We start from the raw sequence: 23556 nt of genomic DNA on the forward strand, positions 1-23556 counted from the left end.
TCTGTACTCAAATATGAATAGGACCAGCATACTGGGCACAGTGTTAGTAGTGATGGCGATGTCAAGAACAGCCAGACCACAAACTGATATGTACATAGGGGTGTGGAGTGTTCTGTCAGACAGAAAAATGATAATTAAGGTAATGTTTCCAACAAGAATGAAAAGATAGACCGTGAGGAAGGCTCCAAACAAGTATCTTCTGCTTTCTTGGTCTCTAAAACCAACAAATCCGGTAATGAGAAACTCTTTGACCAAAGAACTGGTTTCATTCAATCCCGACATTGTTCACTGATGGTCCTGTGAAGAGAAAAAAGAAAATGGATACTCTGAGTTGAGGAGTTGGAGTGAACTTTTCAAGATGCTTGTTTGAAATGCAATCAGGATTTTGGTTTAGAAAAAATGAATAATTTCAGAGATAAGAAGAAGTATTGTCTTTGACAGCTGTTTCTGGACAGCAATTTGATAAACGTATTGAATAAAGAAATTTGAACGTAAATAACATACAGAATGTTGTGCAAATCTTTCAGATAATAATGTGAAAATTCTGTTATTATTACTTACATAACATCTTTTAACTGCAATCTAATCTAAAGACAAACAGCTTTATACTTATAATCTTTTAAAGGATAATAACATAGTTTACATATTAACAGATCACTTTAAAAGCAACATAAAGAGATAATTTGTTATACATTGTCACATGCATGCGTTAACAGATCACTTTAAAGGCAACATAAAGAGATCATTTCTTATACATTGTCACATGCATGCGCATGGTAGACAGCTGAAGAGGCTCTAGTGACTGCAGTTCTACTGCCGCTCCAGGGGCTGGCGCTGTGTCCTATTGCCTTTTCTCTTTCTCCCTCTGCAGATTGGATGATTGACGGCTATAACACCTCTGATGTCACTTCTGGTGTCCTTCCAGCTGGACCCGCCTCTTTCTGTGGGAAGGACTCAAAACCAGAAGCTCCACCCTCTGTGGCAGTTCTTTTGTGAACTTGCATCTGTAAAGATGTCTCTGCAATTATTGCATATCCTTTTCTTTGTTTTTTGAAAAACAATTACATGAGGTGACCAGTTATACACGGTTGTCTCCTTCAACATGAAACACTGAATGTTTTAAATGCTTAACCACATGGTAAAATGATTTCTGTTGCATCCGACCACACATTCACTGCATCTCCCTAAATCAAGTTTGGAAACTCAGGCACAAGGCACAAACCTGTCCTGAGGGGGGCACTAGTTAATCTGGGGCAGTTTTGGGCAGAATACTTTACAAAAAGGATTTAGATACTAAATATACAGTCCTTAATGCACTGACATTTATATTCTGATTAAATATTCAAAATAAGTAACTTATTCCAAATATTTTATGAATACTTTTCAAATACGTTTAGGAATTGATATGTAGCCTAGTTCTTAAAAGTTATATAAAATATTAAATGTATTTAAGTTAAATCATGACCTGAAAATGCACTTCAATCTCTGTGATGGTAGTAAAACTGTCACCGGGTCCTCTTCTGGCTCCGTTAAGCCAGAAGGACCAGTAGTGTCCACTAATTTGCTAAATACATACAATGTAGTGTTAGAAGGTGCTATGCTAAAAAAACTAAAAGTTACTCTAAATGAATCCTTACGAGAAGCTTTTCTATTAATGCTTATTTGCTTATTTCCAGTGTGGCAGGAGGCTGGGGGTCAGACCCAGCCGGGACGCCTGGCAGGACCGGGAGGCAGTCTATACGTCCCCTGGGCCACGAGGGGCAACCGCCCTGGATGGTGTGGGGACCACGGGGACGGAGCATGGAGGCTCAAACCTACTGGGGCCAGTGGCCAACGCTAGGGGGTGCCCCAAACCTCATAGAGCCTAGGAGATCTGCACTTCCGCCACACCTGGAAAGGTGGAGGGAGGACCTTCCAGGGACACCCGCAGTGCTTCCGGGTGCTCATGCGGCACTTGTGCCACACCAGGAAGTGCTGCCGGAAGGACATCAGCGAGCACTTGGAGCACATCCGGGTGATTATAAAAGGGGCCACCTTCAATTATTATTATTTAATAATTGCCATTATTAGTGTATAAATGGATATAAATAATTGCATTTAAACGATTCGCCAAAATCTGTTGTATGTAAACGATACTGTTTTAAACGTTATTGTTTTTTCATCAGAAAACCCGGTTTCCACGTCTACCTGTATTAGTTTAAATGGCACTTTTGCCACTCGCAATAAGGCTGACGTATAGTGTCTACTGGGAAACACAGTGAATGCGGCGTCTATCTATATATGTCTATGTATTTAAACTTGAGGTAATGGTGACTACTGACAGTGCCAGCAGTCAGCTATTCCACACTGCCTGCGGTCAGGGGTTCAATTATGATTCCTAACAGCAAACGACTTCTAGCTAACAACACACCCATAGAAAAACAAAAACGAGACTGCATGGATAAAAACAATGAACAAAGGCACTTACAACGCGCTTCTGAAACACTAGAACCAAACGAGTCACGGCTCCAAAAAGAAACAGCTTTACTACAAATATATTTATTTCATTAAATGAAAACTTTCCCAGGACGCTCCCACCCTCCATGATCTTACATCCCTACAAAAATTGGAGGGAACAGAAAGTAATTGCCATTCTTGGATTTGCGATTCTTTAGAGAATCGGAGGTTTACTAGTCATTAAAAAAACAAAGTCGGGTGGCGCAGTGGCGCAGTGGTAGCACTGCTGCCTCGCAGTTAGGAGGCCTGGGTTCACTTCCCGGGTCCTCCCTGCGTGGAGTTTGCATGTTCTCCCTGTGTCTGCGTGGGTTTCCTCCCACAGTCCAAAGACATGCAGATTAGGTACGTTGGCAATCCTAAATAGTCCCGGCTGTGTGTGGATGTGTTCCCTACGGTGGGCCTGCCCAGGGTTTGTTTCCTGCCTTGCGCCCTGTGTTGGCTGGGATTGGTTCCAGCAGATCCCCGTGACCCTGAAGTAAGGATATAGCGGATTGGAAAATGGATGGATGGATGGAAAACAAAGTCAGGTTACGCATTTTTCATGTGGCATACTTATGCTTAACTAACCTGCCAACTAAGTAATTCACTAAAATATTAGATAGATAGATAGATAGATAGATAGATAGATAGATAGATAGATAGATAGATAGATAGATAGATTATTAATTAGATAGATAGATTTATTAATCTCAATGGGAAATTCACATACTCTAGCAGCAGCATAATGATAAAAAACAATATTAAATTAAAGAGTGATACAAATGCAGGTATAACAGTCAATAACTTTGTATAATGTTAATATTAACCCCCCAGGTGGAATTGAAGAGTCGCATAGTGCGGGGAAGGAACGATCTCCTCAGTCTGTCAGTGGAGCAGGACGGTGACAGCAGTCTGTCGCTGAAGCTGCTCCTCTGTCGGGAGATGACACTGTTTAGTGGATGCAATGGATTCTCCATAATTGACAGGAGCCTGCTGAGCGCTCGTCGCTCTGCCACAGATGTCAAACTGTCCTGCTCCATGTTATTATTATATTATTATATTATCCATCCATCCATTTTCCAACCCGCTGAATCCGAACACAGGGGTCTGCTGTAGCCAATCCCAGCCAACACAGGGCACAAGGCAGGAACCAATCCTGGGCAGGGTGCCAACCCACCGCAGGACACACACAAACACACCCACACACAAAGCACACACTAGGGCCAATTTAGAATCGCCAATCCACCTAACCAGCATGTCTTTGGACTGTGGGAGGAAACCGGAGCGCCCGGAGGAAACCCACGTAGACACGGGGAGAACATGCAAACTCCACGCAGGGAGGACCCGGGAAGCGAACCCAGGTCTCCTAACTGTGAGGCAGCAGCGCTACCACTGCACCACTGTGCCGCCCTTATTATATTATGTTATTATATTAGTAGTTGTATATGTCCTATGAACATCCTTATAGATACTTTAAATCAAATCAAGCGACTTTTCAAAAGATCTAATATTTTTTATTTTCTCATGAAGAAATAACACTTTACACTTTCTCTTTGCATTTGAGGAATTGCTTTAATCTATTTTCACAGAAACATCCCCTGTTACACAGTCCCTCAATTCCTGGTGTCCTCCGTCATAAGAGTCAGCACATGAGCATACAAACTCCACATGACCGGCTCTGTGTTGTGTAACTTTGTTTCTTCTGGTCAAATAAAATCAACCACAGATCACCATTCAAATCCCCTTTTACCCCTATTGTCTGTTTCCAGCTGGATTTAGGCTCAAGAGGCTAAAATTCAAACAGAATACCCAGAATCAACAGTGAGTCTCAAATCAAAGAAATATAAAGCAACAAGAAAACATGTTAGAAAAGTGGGAACAAGATTTATGAAAGACGTTAACTCACCTAAAAAGCAAATAGAAACAGGCAGTATCAGAGGCGTGACACAAACCATTTGCGTCTATGGCACTGCTGTTTCCAGCATAAGAGAGAATGCAAGACAGCAAGAGCTAGGCTTCCTAACAGAAAACATTTAGAATCTAATCTCCTAATGCTTGAACATTAAATTAACCATCCAAACACATAACACAAGTAACAAACGAATGAGACGCAAGGTGAACAAAGTTTAAACAAGTGCTGGGGAGAGACTGAGGATCTGGAAAATGCCAGGAGGCTACAGCAGGGTATACCTACTCATCACTTCATTCACGTGTGTTCAGTTATAGAGCTAGATGGATGACAAATTCAAGTTTTGCTCTTTAAAACAAACTGGATTTTTTTTAATATATTTTCAATTCACGGTTGATTGAATCTGCAGATACAGACGGACGACTGTACTGTACTGCAGTTTAAAAGTATTCTGTATCAAATTTCAGAAAGTAACTGTATTCTTGAATATATTATTAGAAATGTATCATGAGCTAAATCCTAAATACTTTTTAAAATATTTTTGGTTCACGGTTGATTGAACCTGTGGATATGGAGGGATGACTATATGTGATTTTTTTATGAGCTGTAGTTTAAAAGTACTCAGTATTAAATTTCACAAAGTACATGTATTTTTGAATACATCAATAGAAAAGAACACACATTACTCTTACTACATTTTATAAATACTTGTTCCTAAGATGGTGTCTATATGTAGCTTCTTTAATAACTGCACAAAAACTACAATTTTTCATTGTTTTCAAATGAAGTATCTGTGCTATTTTACCGAAATTCATACTTAAGTGTCATCATAAAGAAACACACCTTACACTACATTATAAAAAGTAAACAATTTCCATGTACAGTCAACCCTTGATATACGACCAGCCTGACATGCGAACAACCTGATTTATGACCAAAATTTTTGTTTTGATTTACAACCAACATCTTGCGTTACGACCCGTATGCAGTCATGTGTATCCGCTTGTGCAATTGTAAACAAACAGCCAAGAGTGTTCGTAAGCGTCAGTCGGAGCCCAGATACATGTGTTTGTGGACGTAATTTAGGTCAGTGCAGTGATTTATATATTTTTTTTCGATAATTGCTAAGGAAGGAAGAGAAGGTAACGAAGGTAAAGAAAGCGATCACAATCAAAACAAAGAAGGAAATTGTGCGGAAATATGAGAGTGGTGTTCGTGTGACCGATCTCGCTAATATGTACAGCATGTCGAAATCCACCATCTCGACAATTTTACAAAGAACAGATTTGTATAAGGAGGCTCCTTCCAAACAATAACCACCTTCCATTTCATTCTCCTCCTCCTCCCTTCCTGCAGCCCAAAGATGTCAACTTAAATGGTGAGTACAGTATGAAATTAGTGTCTCTGGTAGGCTAGGCACTTTTTATAACTTTTTGGTTAGTACATTAGAAAAATTATTGGTGTTTTTGGTAAGTTAAACACATCATACAACCCTTTTTTATTATGAAAAGGTTAAGTAAGTGTTGCTGTTTGAGGTTTGGAACGCATTATGGGTATTTCCATTATTTCTTATGGGAAAAATAGTCTTGACTTACAACCAACTTGAGTTACAACCAGCCCTCATGAACGAATTGAGTTCGTAAGTCAAGGGTCCACTGTAGTATGGTTGTGCAGTAAATATTACCACTAGTGATTACTGAAACCATTTATGGGAAACAAAATTTGCAGCAAATTTAAGTGTTTTCTTTTCCAAAACAAATTACAAAAAAAATGGCATTTTCCTTCCAGTGAAATTTGTGCTATTGACACATAAAAACTGGAAGAGTGCTCATGCATGAATTTCATTTGCATCTGCCAGTCATTTAGTAACTAAATAAAGATCTTTAGCGGAAACAAAAATGGAAAAATACCGAACTTATTGTCTGTCACTGTAGACATTTTGTTATGCCATCAGATATTTTTTGTGATTGTTCCGATAAGTGGGGATGCACACTTTTCAAATTATAATAACAGGTTTGGCAATCACAGTCCTAAAATTGCATCGTGGAAAGAATTGAAAATCGAAGCAACAGAGCGAGTACAGCATGCAAACAATCTTAATAATTAATAACAGGCGAAAGAATTAGGGGGGAAGCGCCTTTCCATTAAGTGAGTTTTTAGTTTAACCAATAATCCAGAAAGAAAAGTACATAAACCTGATATTTTAAGAAACTTCAAAGGCAGGTGAGAAAAAATAGGAAATTATTTGCTTAGTAATACAATAAATGAGTACTGAATGCAGTTATGACATTTTTTTAATTAACTGAAGAGATTTCGGTACAACATGCTTGACTTAAGGGCTTAAAACTTTATATTGTGAAACATTCTGTGAAGAGACATTATTTGATTGTGATTATGTTAATTGCTACTCATGGCTTCAATTACCATTGTTTATAGCGAGATGCAAAGACATGATATCTAATTATCTTGATCACTATATTGATGGCTTTAGTTACTGCTACTTTTATCAAAAGATAGAGAATAGTTTACGACAAATATTTTTTTTTTATTATAGTTGTATACCAGGGACAGTTGGAGTCATAGAAACCAAACAAAATACATTAAAAATAAAATTTGATAAAGCTAATAAAAGCAGTAAATACTTGGCTTCTCTGCTCTTGCCTACACTGACTCAGTCTCAGTTGTCCAGTAATGCCACTGCTTTGAAATGTACAAATAGGGGATCAAGACATTAACAAGATATTAAATGTTGTGACCTTCTGCACATTTTTAAAAAAGATTTTTGATTTTGGTCATTTATTTAATATACTTCATAGTTTTCAATACTAAAGATATTTTAAAAACCCTTTGTTACAAAACAGTACAGCTCATGAACATTAGCCTCGAGCAGAGGAGAATGCGTGGGGACCTAATCCAGGTATTTAAAATCCTTAAAGGCATTGATAAAGTTGATTCAGCTTAATGGTGAATCACGTACTCAAGGACATCAATGGAAATTAAAGGGAAGTGTGTTAAAAACTGAAGCCAGGAAGCACTTCTTTACGTAAAGAGTTTTGGGACTCTGGAACAAACTACCGAGACATGGAGTTGAAGCAGAAACCTGGACAACATTTAAGAAGAATTTGGATGAGATATTGGAACAACTTAGCTATCAGCTAAACAAAAAGGGGCTTGATGGTGATGGACTGAATGGTCTCGTCTTGTTTGTCAAATGCCTTATGTTCTTATTTATTAAAGATCAGGAAATCAGAAAGTGCTGACAAATGAAACTTTGCCTTCATCCTAGAACATTAGTCAGACATTAAATGGATTAAACTTTTTATCTTTGACCTGTTTCATTGTCTCTCCTTAGTATGAACTCATTTCAGGGTATACAACAATTAGTTGATATATATTTAGTTTGCTTCCACTTGTCTTAACACTAGAATTCCTGAAGCCTACCAAAAAAGTTGTAATCCCGGGCCACCTTAAATTCCTTCCCACCTCTCCATTTGTGTCTTTTGTGTTGTAAATGTGTCGATCAGCCCAAGCAGCAAGCAGCCTACTATCCCACCCCCCACCAGTTCTTCCAGCTCAAGTCTCTTTATCTGGGTGTGAGGTGCCTGGAGCTGTTTAGGGATGATAATATATCATTATTTGGAATACATGCATTTCATGTGTGCTCTGTGTCTACAACAATCTGTGTAAGTGTAGGATGCCATGAAATGCGAGGCAAGGAACACTGAACACATAGCTAAAACAAAAACTTTTTCCATGTTACATTAATAATGACACGAAGTGTATAATATGTGAAGACTTTAGTCCAAATATTAAATAAATGTGCACTTTTATTAAAAAATATAACCAAAGAAAAAAAAATCATGCAATTTATTGCACCACAACACAACTCTGCTTGCCAACACAAGTAAAATGGTATGGGAACTTCCACTGGCAAAACGAAAAACGCTGATGGAGAGGTGCGAAGGAATTTAAGGTGGTCTGGGATGGCGTGTTTTTTCTAGTGTTAAACAGTTTGCTTGTTCTTGGATTTCCTTAATACTAATTATTTAACAAATTACTGAATGATAGCACAAACTGGACTACACATTATTTTATACATTGTAGATAATTTGACATGGCTAACCAGTTAACTAATATCAACTATACAATTTTTTTTAAATATAATTTTATTGATTTTATTGGAATCACACAGCATTCCATACAAATAGATCAATTTTACAAAAATAGGATTGAAAAGAAATCAACCCCCACTGCTACAATTTAACTAATAACAATGGTCTTTTTTCTTTTTTTTCTTTTTTGAACAATGACCTAACCCAATACAACAAAAGAGCTTGTACTTACCACTTATTCCCCAGCAACTAGTCAGATGTTCAGAAAATTCAAGCCCACTGCAGATTGTACAGTAGTCATATATATCAGGGTAGTGTCTTCTGGGAACTGCTGCACCAGGGAGGTGATTAGAGTCATTAAGAAAGAAAAAGTAGTCTAATGGCGTCAAAGAGCAGCAATGTTTTACTCTTGGGGGTTATTAGACAGCAACAAAAATATAGTGTAATGATTTAAAAAAACATCTAACGTTCTTTTAGATAAGTTATTAAAAACCACAACATGGCATATTGTTGTACAGGTACATGGTATTATATATTGTACTTTTGATGCTGAATTAAGGTTTTACTGACAGCTTCTTAACAAAAAAATGCAAGCCTCTAACATAGATAGATAGATAGATAGATAAATAGATAGATAGATAGATAGATAGATAGATAGATAGATAGATAGATAGATAGATAGATAGATAGATAGATAGATAGATAGATAGATAGAACTATATTAGTTCCCAGAGTGAAATTTGGCTTTTTGCAGAAGCTCTTTTGAGAAATATGGAGCGTCTAGTAATGGTACGAGCAAATGCCTGAACAATAAGTTTTTTAGTTGTGATTCGTATTCAGAATGGTGTATAAAGGCTGATTTATACTCATGCATCGAGCTATGTGTGAAGGCTACACCGTCAAAAGCAGTTTATACTTCTGCATCACAACACACCAGAGGCACATGTCTAAAGGCTAGTTGGCGGCATTTGTAGCATGCAAGAATAGTGAATGATCTTCTTGCTACACATTTTTTTTACATAAGTGAATGTATTTGTCACATTCTTCCAAACCAGTCTGCGAACCAGTCTCCTGGTATGTTTCAGGAAATAAGTATTTACCATACTGGCCAATCAGAGTCATAGGGGTCACATTTTTGAGGACTGTGCACGTTAGACTATGCCATAGGTACGCCGTAGGCTTAACACAGAACTATAAGTCAGCTTTAAGGTGCTTCACGTAGCGATTTTGTTGATCTGTAAGTTTCAATGTTAGGTTTTAGAATTATTCTAATTAATAAGCGTACAGCCAGCCAGAAGTTCGTCATAACTGGTATCAGACCATATGAGCGGCCTGGAATTTGGTTTCAGCGTGCCGTGCTGGATGAGCTGGGCTTGATCATAATTACTTCTAACATGTCGTTACTTATGAACAGTCTGAAATTTCATAACTTATCATCTGCACATAATAATTCTGCCCTGTGCCCTGAACATGTCTCACGATGCTGCTCACAGAGTCTACCAGCATGCTCTGTCTGAAACACGAGTTCATCATCACTCGTCTGAGCAAACTTGCAGTAACAAGCAGTCCACTGTGTTTTTTAAACAAAATCTCTGCAGTCACAAGTGACAACTTTATCTCTCTATGATAAGTCCATAGAGGGAAGAATTACACTTGACATCTTTTAAGAAGAGAGGAGTGTGGTTAAGAGACTGTGGACCATTGAGTGTGCACAGACCAGAGTTATGACGTTTGATGAGAACCAGCAGAAAAATGTCCTGCTGTGACCACAACATTAGTCGATAAATTGTAATGAATAAATGTTAAACATGCAGAATCACTAGTCTTATTTCTGCCCATACTCTAATTTCTTACTCTTTCTTTTATCTGAATATTAGAAAATATTAATATCAAAAAATTTGATATAATGTTTTAAGTGTTCTGATGATGAAAGCACCAGAGGAAGAGACAAGAGTCAAGGAATGTCAAGCAAAAATTAAAAACACAAATTAATAATCAAAAAATGCATCGATACCAAGAGCATGAACTAAATAAGCACGTTATTCTTTTATTATTTTTTCACAACTTGGACACAATATGGCCATCTAGACGACTTTTTAACACTTCACTAATTGACCCATTGAAGCCATGACTTTGAAGGCCATGCCTATCTCAACCGGGACCCACATCATGATAACGGGATTCACAAAGGTCTGGTGCCCAAAGAAAAACAAAATGGTATTACAGAGAGAGAGAGTGGTTGGGAGCATGCACTGATAGCGCGTTGCCGCACCCACCACACAACAGACCACCTGGATTGGAACCCAAGTGCAGCGGGTGACACCTCAGCACCACACTGGAACAGTGTGAGGTTTTTTTTACGGTGGCTGGAGTGCTAGTTTCTCCTGTAAGTTGGAGGACCTGCTTGCAGGGCTGGATGCAGATTAACGTCATACCCAGGACAGAGCAATTGCAGATTAAGATAATAAGTTTGATAAAATTGTACTAAACCTCAAATTAAACTTCAAAATCTGAATTTCTGAGGATGAAAACACTAGATAAGACACATAAATAGCTGAGAATTCATTCAGGATAAGGCACACAAAAATGAAAGAAAAATAGAAGTCATAACAGTACATAGTGATAAACAAAACAGGCAAGTTTTTATTTTGTATACAGTTTCACAAAATTTTCCCTAAACTTCATTTTGTATGCACCAAGTTTTAAAAGTTTATTTAGTCGAAAAGCAATATTGCTCCCAATGGTTTATTCTGCACCAAAAATGGCTACCTCTGCCCGATCTTCTACAGCACCTTCTATGCTGCTCCTTGTGCTCTCAACTGCCTTGTGCACTGGCTGACTACACATTCATGTCACGCACTGCTCATTTGGGATCAGAGGTAACACCATTGTTACTCACGTTCCCCATCTCTATAAGCCAATCCAAGCCAGGATCCTTCCGGAGACTCGTCGGTAGCCATATATCCATCCTAATGGCTTTTAGCAGTGTACAAGCCCCTTCGTAGTGCTATCAGGTATGTGCTCTTAGCTTTACAAGCTCTGCACTACAATAATTTCTCCCTGCTTTTTCATATACAGAAAAATGTTCTTTGTTCTAATAGAATAAATGTCTCTGGTTAAGGAACAGGACTTGGTTTAGTATTTTTTTTTTGGGAAGCAAAACTGTAACTTTTGCACATTTTGCACAAATCATTTTGCTCATCATTAGGTTTAGTAGTTTTGCTTTAATAGCCGAAGATTTGGGTAGGGACCCTTATCCAGTGTTCAATGAAGAGCAGTAAACAGAAATGGAATTGAATTTGATGGATTAGCACATGATAGATCTTTTCATAGAGAATAATGTTATAGTAAAAGTAAATGCCATAGATAAAATACAGGTATTCTGGCTTGGGTTAAAAATTATTTCTTGCCAGGTCAGGAGACCATAATGGAAAGATGGTGGGAGTGGAGATTTAATCCGGCCGGTACGCCTGACAATCTTTATTCCCATTGACCCAGAAGAATAATGGATAGACTGGGCAAACATGGCTGCTAGGAGAAATTCATTCCCAAACATTGCATGTGGCAGTGTTCCTCTGGTCTAAACCCAGTAAGGATTCCCGCAAGGTTGGTATGAGAATTGAAGTCCAGAAATGCAGCTCTGATGGGTTACTTGTGTGCCGCTAGAGGGCACTGCAGGGGGAGGACTGTCCTGGTTTCCACACGACCGGAAATGCTTCAGACGACCTTTGCTGGGAACCAGTTTTAAAAAAACCCTACAGCCTCACTTTGGGGAGTTCAGAGTCAGAAGGCAGTGGGCGACACATGGAGGAGGGAAGGAGAAAATAGATTGATTGTTATATTCTTGTATTGATTTTGGCTGTTGATTGATTGCAAACGTGTTTGTAACAAATAAAAAATCCTTTATTTGAACAGTGAGTTGTGTTGGGTGACATTACATCTATGGTTTTGGACTCAGTGGTGCCCCCTTTTGGTTACAAAGTATACAAGAATTTAGCCAGTACCAGAGTTATGGATTAAGAAGACATAACTTATGTATGACAAGATATTCTTAAATTCATAAAATCCAAATAGTGGTGGTGGAGGGGAGACAGAGGCTATCCCGCCATCACAGGTGACAGGTGGCATGGTCCACTCATACACACTGGGTCAACTAAGAATTTCTAATTAACGTGACAAACACGTCTTTAGCAATAGCAGACAAAAATTGATGGAAATACAAGGATAACACATAAATGCTGAACAGACAATGACCGGCAGGCACATAAAATGAGAAACAATTAACTTTAAATTATTGAAAGGTAGCTTTGAATGTAATAAAAATAAAATCAAGAAAAACAAGAGATTGTAAAATTATGACAGTATAGAATTTTATTAGTTTATACTTATATGAAGTTATAACAATGAATTATTAAACATATGGATAAGAATTGAATGTAACTAAAGAGTTACCTAAATGCTGTTTTAAGCCTAGGCGCGTGAGGCTTTTGCCTCATCTTAGAGGAGCCACCAAGAGAGTTGCTAAGAGTAAAATGAAGTAAGTGAGTAACAAACACCCCCCTAGAAAGCAGGAATAAATTACTGGGGAAGCCCAAACACCCCTCTTATGAAGTGGTGCTAAAATCAATACAAGAGACCGCAGATCACCCCATTTACAAGGCAATATTCAGATTAATGGGAGAGTCAAAAAGAGTCAGAAAACACTGGTAGCACTTGTTGATTGGATGAAGCTCTGCATATTATGCATATTAAGAGTCAGATGACATTATGTATTAGATGAGGTAATGTAACAGGAAAGCATAAAGAATTGTTTTATTGATTGCTCAATCCAAGGACTGAGACATTTGTGCATACCTGTGTACAAATAAAGAATTGTTCTTCATTTTCTTCTGGTCTCTGTGAACGACTTCTTTGAAAACAGAGGAAAGTTTTTCCACTACCACAGCAACCTCAATGAATCTAATTCTTTTTTGCATCCTTTACAACTCTTAATTTCTTTAATGTTTTAATAAAGCTTTGTCTGATTTCCTTAGTCCTCAGGCAGTAAATTATGGGATTGACTAAAGCTGGGAAGACATTCTGTATGATTGGAATCATAATGCGTGTGTCCAAAGAGGTACCAGGAATCCTGAATGCAACAAAATCACTACAGGCTACCAAGAAAAAAACAGAAATGACCAGCATGTGTGTGCCACAAGTGTAGAAGGCCTTCAGACGTCCTTCAGAGCTGGCAATCTTAAAAACTGAAAATATTATCCGCATGTATGAAAAAAGGATAAACACCAAAGGAATAAGCAGCACACTCAAAGCAACAGTGAAAGCAACATAGTTAGTGATTTGAATGTCCCCACAGGCCAAAATCAGTACAGACCCAAAGTCACAAAAGGAGCGACTGATTTTATTAGACCCACAGAATGAGAGTTTGAGAAGGAGAGTCACAACAAGGGCTGCACAAAGAAAGCCAACCATCCAACAGCAGACCATTAGTTTTGTGATGCGACTGTTATATATTAAATTAGGATAATGAAGTGGTTTGCAAATAGCTATGTACCGATCATAGGCCATTAAGGCAAGGAGAAAGCATTCAGCTGCAAACAGGCCCAAAAAGAACGCTGCCTGAGTAAAACAAGAAGCAAGCGACACGAGTCTGTACTCAAATGTGAATAGGACTAGCAAACTGGGCACAGTGGTAGTGGTGATGGCGATATCAAGAACAGCCAGACCACAGATTAATATGTACATAGGGGTGTGGAGTGTACTGTCAGATAGAAAAATGAGGATTAACAGGATGTTCCCAAAAAGGATGGAAAGGTAGACTGTGAGGAAGACTCCGAATAAATATCTCCTGCTTTGTTGATCTCTGAAACCAACAAATCCAATAATGAGGAATTCTTTGACTGAAGAACTGGTTTCATTCGATCCAGACATTGGTCTTTGATGATCACACCTGAGGAGAGGAGAAGGAAAGTAGAAAACTTGAATTAAGGAGTTAAAGTGAACATTTCAATATTCATGTTTTTAAAAATGTCAGTAAATAGTTTGAGAAAGAACAAATTTCTGAGATAAGATAAACTTTGGTCTTTGGCCTCAGTTCTTGAAATTAATATGATAAATATATTCAATAATGAAATGTAAACAATAAATAAAAATAAATTTAAAATATACATAATAATATAATAATAATATAATTAAAATAAAAATATATACAAAATAAATAAAAGGCATACAGCAGCTTCTGCAGATCTTTAATATGATAATGTGAAAACCCTTTCTTCTTATTCTTTGGTACCCTTACATAACAACTTCTATCTGCAATTCAATCTTAAGACAAAGAGTTTTGCTCTTTTATGTTTTCAGAGTAGAAAAAAAGATTTTATATATTAACAGATACTTTACAAAAGCATAATAAAGCGATGTATGGCTACACTGACTATTGGAACCAGTAACTCCACACTGCAGTGAATACACTTGACTTGAGCATTCCTTGTTTTCCTCCTCTTTCTCTGTACGTTTATCATTCATTTGCTCAGAGGTTGATGCACTTGCTGCTTCCTGAGCAGCTCTTCTTTTCTCCACCCTAGCGGCCCGCTTCTTCTCTTCTTTCGATGGCATCTTTTCACATTAAAACTGATTAAGTCAGTGTTTGTGTTGCAATTACTTAGTACGTTTTCCTTAATTTTTCACTTAAGCTGGCACTTAAGTCTTCAATCTACCTCAAGAATGATTTAAGATATGAAGAAGTAGGGGAAGTGACAGCAAAGGTGGTAGGGATGAGAACGCTGCTGGCCGCTGCTGAGGGTTGATTCTACAATAAAATAAAATAAAAGTAAAAAGAGGAATAACCTTGGAGGTCAATCATCACCCCGAAAGTGGACAGTAGACGTCACGTAGTATAAGTGCACCAAATTTCAGGTCAATAGTTCAAACGGTTTGCGAGCTACAAGTGACTTAAAATCCTGGACAGACAAATGGACAGCTATGGTAGCGTATTATATAAGAAGATTGTGGCGGACAACTAGGGCCCTTGCCCAGCCAAGACTTCTGTGAACCAAATGAACCTGGACAGAGAACAAACACAGAAGAACAGTACCTACCTCAGGCTGGCAGATAGAAATCTCCCTAGATGGCTTTGGCACCAGGGACTCCCACAGGGCACACTGAGAGTTGGAGTTCACTGCAGCCCTGTTGGGTTTCATGGGGGACGTCAGTGGGAGTTGCAGAGACTGCAGAACCCTGGGAATGCTTCTGGAACAAGCTAATGAGTCACCTGGAGTGCACCCAGGTGTGGATTAAAAGTAACCAGCTGCCACTACTCTGGGAGCTAGACTCAGGAGGATGTGAACAAAGCTTGTCGGAGGAGGAGAGGAGGACGAGATAGAGAAAGAGAGATAGAAGAGAAAGGACTATGTAGTTATTGTGCGTGTGCAATATACTGTGCTGCTGTGGGGTGCGAGAGAAAAGGGCTTCCCCACATATAATAAACGTGTGCTGTGTGGAAAAACCTATGTCTGCGTTTGTTTGTGTCAGATTTGGGTGGTTGCAGTGCCCTCTGCAGGCCATAGTATGCTTAAGCTAATGGTGCTGTGTCTTCTGCTGAGTCCAAACATTAATTCACTAGACCTGCTTAAATCGAGTTTAGGGTCAAGTGAAGCCAGAGAGTCTTCTTAAAATTCTGGTTCAAGGCATGAACACAACTTAAGGGGAAACTACTCAATTATGCTGTAGTCCCCCTCACACACTCACAAACAATTCTGTTTAGAATCAATAGATAATATGAGCTGCATGTACAGTCATACGCTGATTTATGACTTGATTTGAGACCAGCCACTTGGCCGTAAGTCAGATTGGCTATATGTCAGTCACAAAGTGTACATGTCAGTGCAAATGAGGCTCTGTGGGTCTGTTGTGATTCACCAGTATGCATATTTTAACTACTGGTACAAAGTAGCGCAAATCGACCTGCATGTCTCAGCAGCCTCATGGCAAGTGCATGTAAGGCAATATTTGTCAACCACTGGATCGCACTGCTGGTGGGTTATGGGTTGCTGTCACAGGTTTACAAGTGGGTTGCAGTGAATTGCCTAAACCACTGTTTCTCAACCACTGTGCTGCGACCCAGGGTACCGCCAATGGGTCAGAGGTAGGCTCTCGTTGGTGACTGGATTGCGAGTGGGTCACTATGGGTCACCTAAGCAATCGACAACGCTGCATATTTCTTCATTTCTATGTGAGCAATTGCTGCATATAAGTTGTCAATGAACATAAAAAGGCAAAACTGGGTATCGGGACCATAAAGGTTGGGAAACAACAATGTAAGTGCAGGTGGTGCAGGCTGAATGAATTACCATATATACTCGCATATATGTCGGGTCTTGTAACCCGAAAAATCGATCATAAAATCAGACCCCAATTTATATGCCCTTTCAAAAATGCGACACTTACATTTTTTTATATCTTCTTGCTTCCTCCAATCTTGTACCAGTTTCTCAGACATATCAAATTTTGTTGCAGCAGCGCAGTCACCGATTTCTTTCATCACTTCAACGACTTTTTCTTCTGATCAAACACTCCACTGTAGATAAGGGAAGCTCTTACGATGAAGGTGTATGAGGGTGTGACATACAAAAACCACAAAACAGTGCAAACATCGCTTTAGAATAGTCCGGGTATTACTGTGTGGTCACGTAGGCACAATACATAAAAAAAACAGGCTGTGTGCTCCATGGTTACTCTCTCAGATGGGCATTAGCATATCATAATCTCTTGGACTAATAGCGTGAGTTTTCTGCATTCGACATATATGGCCGACATTATAAAATACCACAAATTATACGGTAAAATCAAGCCCCGACTTATCAGTGGGAGAACGTAAACGCGAGTATATACGGTAGCCAAGTGGAGTGCTGCAGATCAAAACAAAACTTAAAGGACCCTCCAAGAGTCAAACAATACACAAGACTCTGTGAAATAGTAACGATAATAATGAAATATGTATTACTGCGTCTGGTTCTGGTAATATCTAGAACATTATTATTCTGTTGTTTTCCTATGGCCCTCTGTCAGAAGTATGAATCACCTTAACTTGGTTGGACATATTTATGTGTATTTCATTCAGGGAAGAAAATTGGAATACCAGTGAAAACCAATACTAATTCAAAGCAAATACTGAGTAAGCTGATATTTAAACCACAGCTCCATTACACTAACTGTTCAGAAATATTGTGTGTTGAAAAGGGGAGCACACACCATTAACAACTTTAACACCATCATTTTATACATGCTTGATTTTTTTACATCTTCCTCAGGAGGTATCTACAAGTAGCTTATTTAATAAGTGCACAAAACATGGTGTTTTTCATTATGTATTCAAACTAGATGTGTGTTCTCTTTTAGAAAAATTTACACTTATGTGTTATAATAGAACGTAATCTCACACACACCCCTTTTTATAGTGTAGTGTTTTTCCCTTTTTGGTAGCAATAGTTACCACTCTTAGCAAGGAGCAAAATGATTCGTATGAAATTGAATTCTCAGCAAAATATCAGTGTTTCACTTTACAAAATAATTTGCAAAATAAACAGAGTTTTGCTTCCAGTAAAATTTAAATTTCACTGACACAAGAAGAAAGGTATTTATTGCCCATCTGGAAGTCTTTGCATGCATTAATTCAGTGTATGTCTGCCTGTCATTAAGAAATTTAAATAAAGATCACCAGACTCACTTCCTATCAGACGTAGATATTTTGTTACGTTCTCAGACATGTGTTGTGATTGTTCTTTTAAGAGTATGCCCACTTTGCCCATCATGATGGCAACTGTGATGCACTTGAGACAGAAAAGAAGCTACATGGCACACGTGTAATCTCATGTGTAGGTAACAGGAAACAGGAAATGGTGGTCGCTTGATGAAAGTAGTTTTTCTTTGGAATAAACATCGTATTGTGCATGATGGTGCATTTCGGCGTATCTTTTTATGTCGGTAATATGCAGCATGTCACACTTTTTTAAAAAATGCACTGCGCTTCTCTATTTGAACAAGAAATATAGATTTTATTACTGGTGTAGTGTTGATTACCTGCATTATGCAGCCTCCAAAAAAAAAAAACAAGTTAATAAGACGTTAGGGAGCAATATCCATTGTATTCTGCTGAAAAAATACCTTTACTACTCTTGCAATATGCTATTTGGTGAGATTCGCAACTGAAAAGTCAATGAAAAATTAACTTTTGTTTCAGTTTTGTGAAACAGTCTTTTGTTCTTCCCTAATCAATGCAGCCTCACAGATTTCTGGGTTCGTGTTTCTTGACTGGTGGTTATCAGTGTGCAGTTTGCATGTCTTTCTTCAGGTATTCAAGTTTTCCTGCCACGTCCAAATGACTTGCTGTTAAAGTAGACTTGCAATTTCATATTGGGTTCTGTAATGAATATGTGGTAAAATGCATTTAGGGGTCTGTAGCAGTGTGCGGGTTTTAGATAAAGTCTGTGTGCTTGAGCTCCGGGCAGGCTGATGTGCATGCAGTAGCATGATTAAATGGCCCTGAGGTGTTGATGGGGAGATTGACTGGAACTGTGTTTAAATGCACAGTCGCACAGTTCAGTCGGATTCTTCGTTAGTGCTCTGAGGTTTGCAGTTCACTCACTCACTTCCGCATAAAGGACCCCAAGGTAAGTGAAAAGGCATCATGAAAGAGAAAACAGGAAAAAATGTGTGAAAAGAAAGACAGTCTGGAGGATAAATGAAAGGAAAGATGAAGGGACAGGATTGTGGCTCAGCCGTGGCTTCTACAAAGAGGAGGCAGATGTTCGGAAGTGACCTCAAAAGGAGCGAGTAGACGAGGCTCAAGGCGCCAGGTCATTCCTGCTGAGTGCATAAGGAGCAGGAGCAAACAACCACTCTGAAGGCTGAGTGATGGTGGTGAGAGAAAGGAGCAGGGCTCACGGCGTCCACACTGAACAGCATGGGATGGTGACAGGACAACCTGTCTGCACCTATAAGAGGGCGTCTCCTCTTTTCAAAGACAGATGCTGACTTATTTATTGATTGATTTTAACCTCCATCAAACACTGTTTTTATTGGATTATTTATCCATTTATCCATCCATTATCCAACCTGCTATATCCTAACTACAGGGTCACGGGGGTCTGCTGGAGCCAATCCCAGCCAACACAGGGTGCAAGGCAAGAAACAAACCCCAGGCAGGGTGCCAGCTCACCACAGTGGATTATTTATTTATGTATTTATTCAAGAAAAGACTGTACTACACTTTGTTTCTGAACACTGCTTTGTTTTATGAATAAAAAGTAATTTGCACCTACTATTGCACAGATTATCAATATACAAGTTCAAGGAGGAGGAAATGCCAGCTGCTGGCAACCCGGATATCACAGGGTGTAGGTGTTGGTATGAGCTGGCCCTGGTGCCCCATCCAGGGTTGGTGTCTGCTATCTACCTGATGTTTCCAAAATTAGATCATGCCCTTTATAGACGCAGAATTAAACTGAGCAGTCTTGAGTATGGATGAATGTAATGCTGTATATTGTGCAGTGTGCAATTTATACACAATATATCAATTTCTTCTTTTGTCAGATTTATTTTAAATGAACAATAGGAAAAGTGGATTAACCCAATATTTATATACAGGTTGTCCCTGGGTTACAAAACAAGTTCTGTTCTTGCAAAGTTCAGAAGACGGAACTTACAGCGAAAATGTAACTTAACAGAGATATCCTCAAAATTGCATAATGCTTTATTACTTATTTTACAGAAAAATATTTCAGACTTATTAATAAAATGACAGACAAGCAATGCTACTGTACTTTACATTACAAAACACAAATAATTGAAACTACAATTAACCTTGGCTATGTATACTATGTTAACCTTATTTCTCAACATCCCAAAGTTTTTGATGCAAGTTAGAAAAGGCACAATGATGACATGATAGACCACCACTAACTGACGATTTATCTTTCAGCAGACACTGTATATCTGCTCAGGGATTGCTAAGCAAGACTCTCAGATGTTGAACTTCCTGAGATTACACTGCTGGGACTCGTACTTAAGATGCAGAGCGTTACAAACAGTAAACTCTGCCATTCTTCTGCTAAATGAGTAGCTGCTTACCTGTGGCACAGCTTTGTGAACCTGCATGTGCTGCCAGTTACATTTATTGTCATTTGCTGTCTTTGCTGAGATGGCACTTCTGAGAGATGCGTGGTGAAGATGTTGGGGCTTACAAGTAGTGAGTGGGCTCTACCACCCTAGGCTAAACAGCCACCTGCTGAGCGAGCTGCTTATCTATGACTGACCTTACTGCATATGCACCAGATTATTGAAAACAGTACAATAATCCTCGTGTTCTTAAGGAGGCCATTGAGTACAGATATAAACCCATGACACATATTTTTAGGAAGTCACTGCGCACTGGAGAGATTCCGAAGGACTGGAAAATGGCAAATATCATCCCATTATATAAAAAGGGCAGATCCAAGCAACTATAGGCCAGTAAGCTTAACGTGCATCACAGGAAAATTAATGGAAGGAATTATTAAGGATAAGATCAAGCAACACCTGGCAAGGACACAAGTTATTAGGAACAGTCAGCATGGGTTCAGAAGAGGGAGGTCGTGTTTTACTAACATGCTGGAATTCTATGAGGAGGCAACAAAAGGATTTGATCAAAGTGGAGCGCATGAGATTATTTATCTGGACTTTCAGAAAGCATTTGATAAGGTGCCACATGAGAGGCTGGGCATCAAACTAAAAGAAGTGGGAGTTCAGGGTGATGTTTTTAGATGGGTGCAGAATTGGCCTCAGACACAGAAAGCAGAGGGTGATGATGCGAGGAACCTCATCAGAACTGGCCGATGTTAAGAGTGGTGTTCCACAAGGGTCACTGCTAGGGCCACTGCTATTTTTAATAATTATAAATGATTTAGATAGTAATATAAGTAACAAGCTGGTTAAGTTTGCAGATGATACCAAGATAGGTGGATTAGCAGATAATTTGGAATCCGTTATATCATCACTGAAGGACTTGGATAGCATACAGACTTGGGCTGATTTGTGGCAGATGAAATTTAATGTCAGTAAATGTAAATTATTACACTAAGGAAGTAAAAATGTTAGGTTTGAAAACACAATGGGTGGTGTTCAGAAGCCATTAAGAAGGCTAACAGAATGTCAGGTTATATAGCGCTTTGATGTGTGGAGTACAAGTCACAGGAGGTTCTGCTAATGCTTTATAACACACTGGTGAGGCCTCATCTGGAGAACTGTATGCAGTTTGGGTCTCCAGGCTACAGAAAGGACATAGCAGCACTAGAAAAGGTCCAGAGAAGAGCGACGAGGCTGATTCCAGGGCTACAGGGGTTGAATTATGAGGAAAGATTAAAAAAGCTGAGCCTTTACAGTTTAAACAAAAGAACATTAAGAGTTGACATGGTTGAAGTGTTTAAAATTATGAAGGGAATTAGTCCAGTGGATTGAGACTTATTTTAAAATGAGTTCATCAAGAACACGGGGACACAGTTGGAAACTTGTTAAGGGTAAATTTCGCACAAACATTAGGAAGTTTTTCTTTACACAAAGAACCATAGACACTTGGAATAAGCTACCAAGTAGTGTTGTAGACAGTAAGATGTTAGGAACTTTCAAAACTCGACTCGATGTTTTTTTTGGAAGAAATAAGTGGATAGGACTGGCGAGCTTTGTTGGGCTGAATGGCCTGTTCTCGTCTAGAGTGTTCTAATGTTCTAATGTAATGTGCACTACTATTTCTCACTGTTAGTGACAGCTACCATATATTAATCTGTATTAAAACTAATTTGCTTCTTTTAACAGTAAAAATTTGTGTTTTTATGTGTTTCTTCATATCAGTATAGAAATGTATTCAGTTATCAAATTTGTTTTAAATAACCAACAAACTATTTAGATTTACACAATATGCATCATACTGAAATCTGTAACAGGAAAATATTTTCATGCAAAAAATTATTTGGCCCCAAGCATTAAAAATAAGAATATTTGTGGCATCACACAAAGACAGAGCAGTAAAAAACTATAAAAACATAAATGTCCACAACCCTGATAATCAGTTGATTCAGCTGAGCAGATGCCACATTACATACAGGATATCTATGCTAATAAAACTAAACATGACCATTAAAAACCTAAATTAAAAAAAGACTGTTTTCACATGCTCTTTATTCTCCTTCAGCTTTGTCTGCAGTTTTAAGGCTTTTTAAAATCCATATTGAAATATTATCACTTACAGTTTAATCAGGCTAACTTTAAATGGGATAATTAACTTCAATAATAAAATGTTTTTATTTAATTAGACAAAAAATCATTATATTATTTAGCCGTGAATGCCTCAAGTGCAATGTGAATGTGTTTTCTGTTAGCCTAAAATATTGAGACCTATCAAAAATTGTACAATTGCTAAAAATGTCAGCATGTTTCTGTTAAACAAAGACATGGACTCAAAAAGACACCCAAAGAAGTAAAAATGGTATATTTTTAATCAGTGAACTAACCCAGTGCAATTAAAAGAGCATGTACTTACCGGTTATTCCCCAACAACTAATCAGTGGTAAATGCGAGCCCACTGCAGGTTTAGTCATATATGTCAGGGTTGTGTCTTCCGGGAGCTGCTGCACCAGGGAGGTCATTACAGTCATTAAGAAAGTGCAAGAAATGTAATGGCTACAAACATGTTGTAATGTTTTATTCTCTGGGGTTATTAGACACTAACAGCAATCCAAAGTTCTTATTAAAAGATGCTTAAAGCTCTTTTTTTACAAATATAATTAAACACCACTAAATGTCATGTTGTTTTTGAACTACATAGGATAATAATTTACTGTACTTTTGAGGCAAAACTATGGTTTAAGTGACAGCTGTTTGGCAAGTAATTGTAACACTCTGATTCATGTAATTACAGTAACAAACAAAATTACTCTGCTTGGAACAAAGTCAACAGATCATTCTGGATTAATCAGCAATGTGTAATGATCCAATTGGGAGAAAAAGACATTTTCCTTCAGTGTGTCAGATTTT

General features: G+C 38.4%; 1 protein-coding gene across 1 annotated transcript; it reads right to left on the minus strand.

Moving 5' to 3' along the window:
• Positions 1-12761: 12761 nt before the first annotated feature.
• Positions 12762-14429, minus strand: LOC127527678 (olfactory receptor 6N1-like). The gene has a single exon (XM_051927251.1). The coding sequence runs from the start codon at positions 14422-14424 to the stop codon at positions 13456-13458; it is 969 nt and encodes a 322-aa protein (XP_051783211.1). The 5' UTR covers positions 14425-14429; the 3' UTR covers positions 12762-13455.
• Between the last annotated feature and the right edge of the window lie 9127 nt (positions 14430-23556).

The sequence above is a fragment of the Erpetoichthys calabaricus genome, chromosome 4 (genome assembly GCF_900747795.2).
Source record: "Erpetoichthys calabaricus chromosome 4, fErpCal1.3, whole genome shotgun sequence".
Taxonomy (NCBI): domain Eukaryota; kingdom Metazoa; phylum Chordata; class Cladistia; order Polypteriformes; family Polypteridae; genus Erpetoichthys; species Erpetoichthys calabaricus.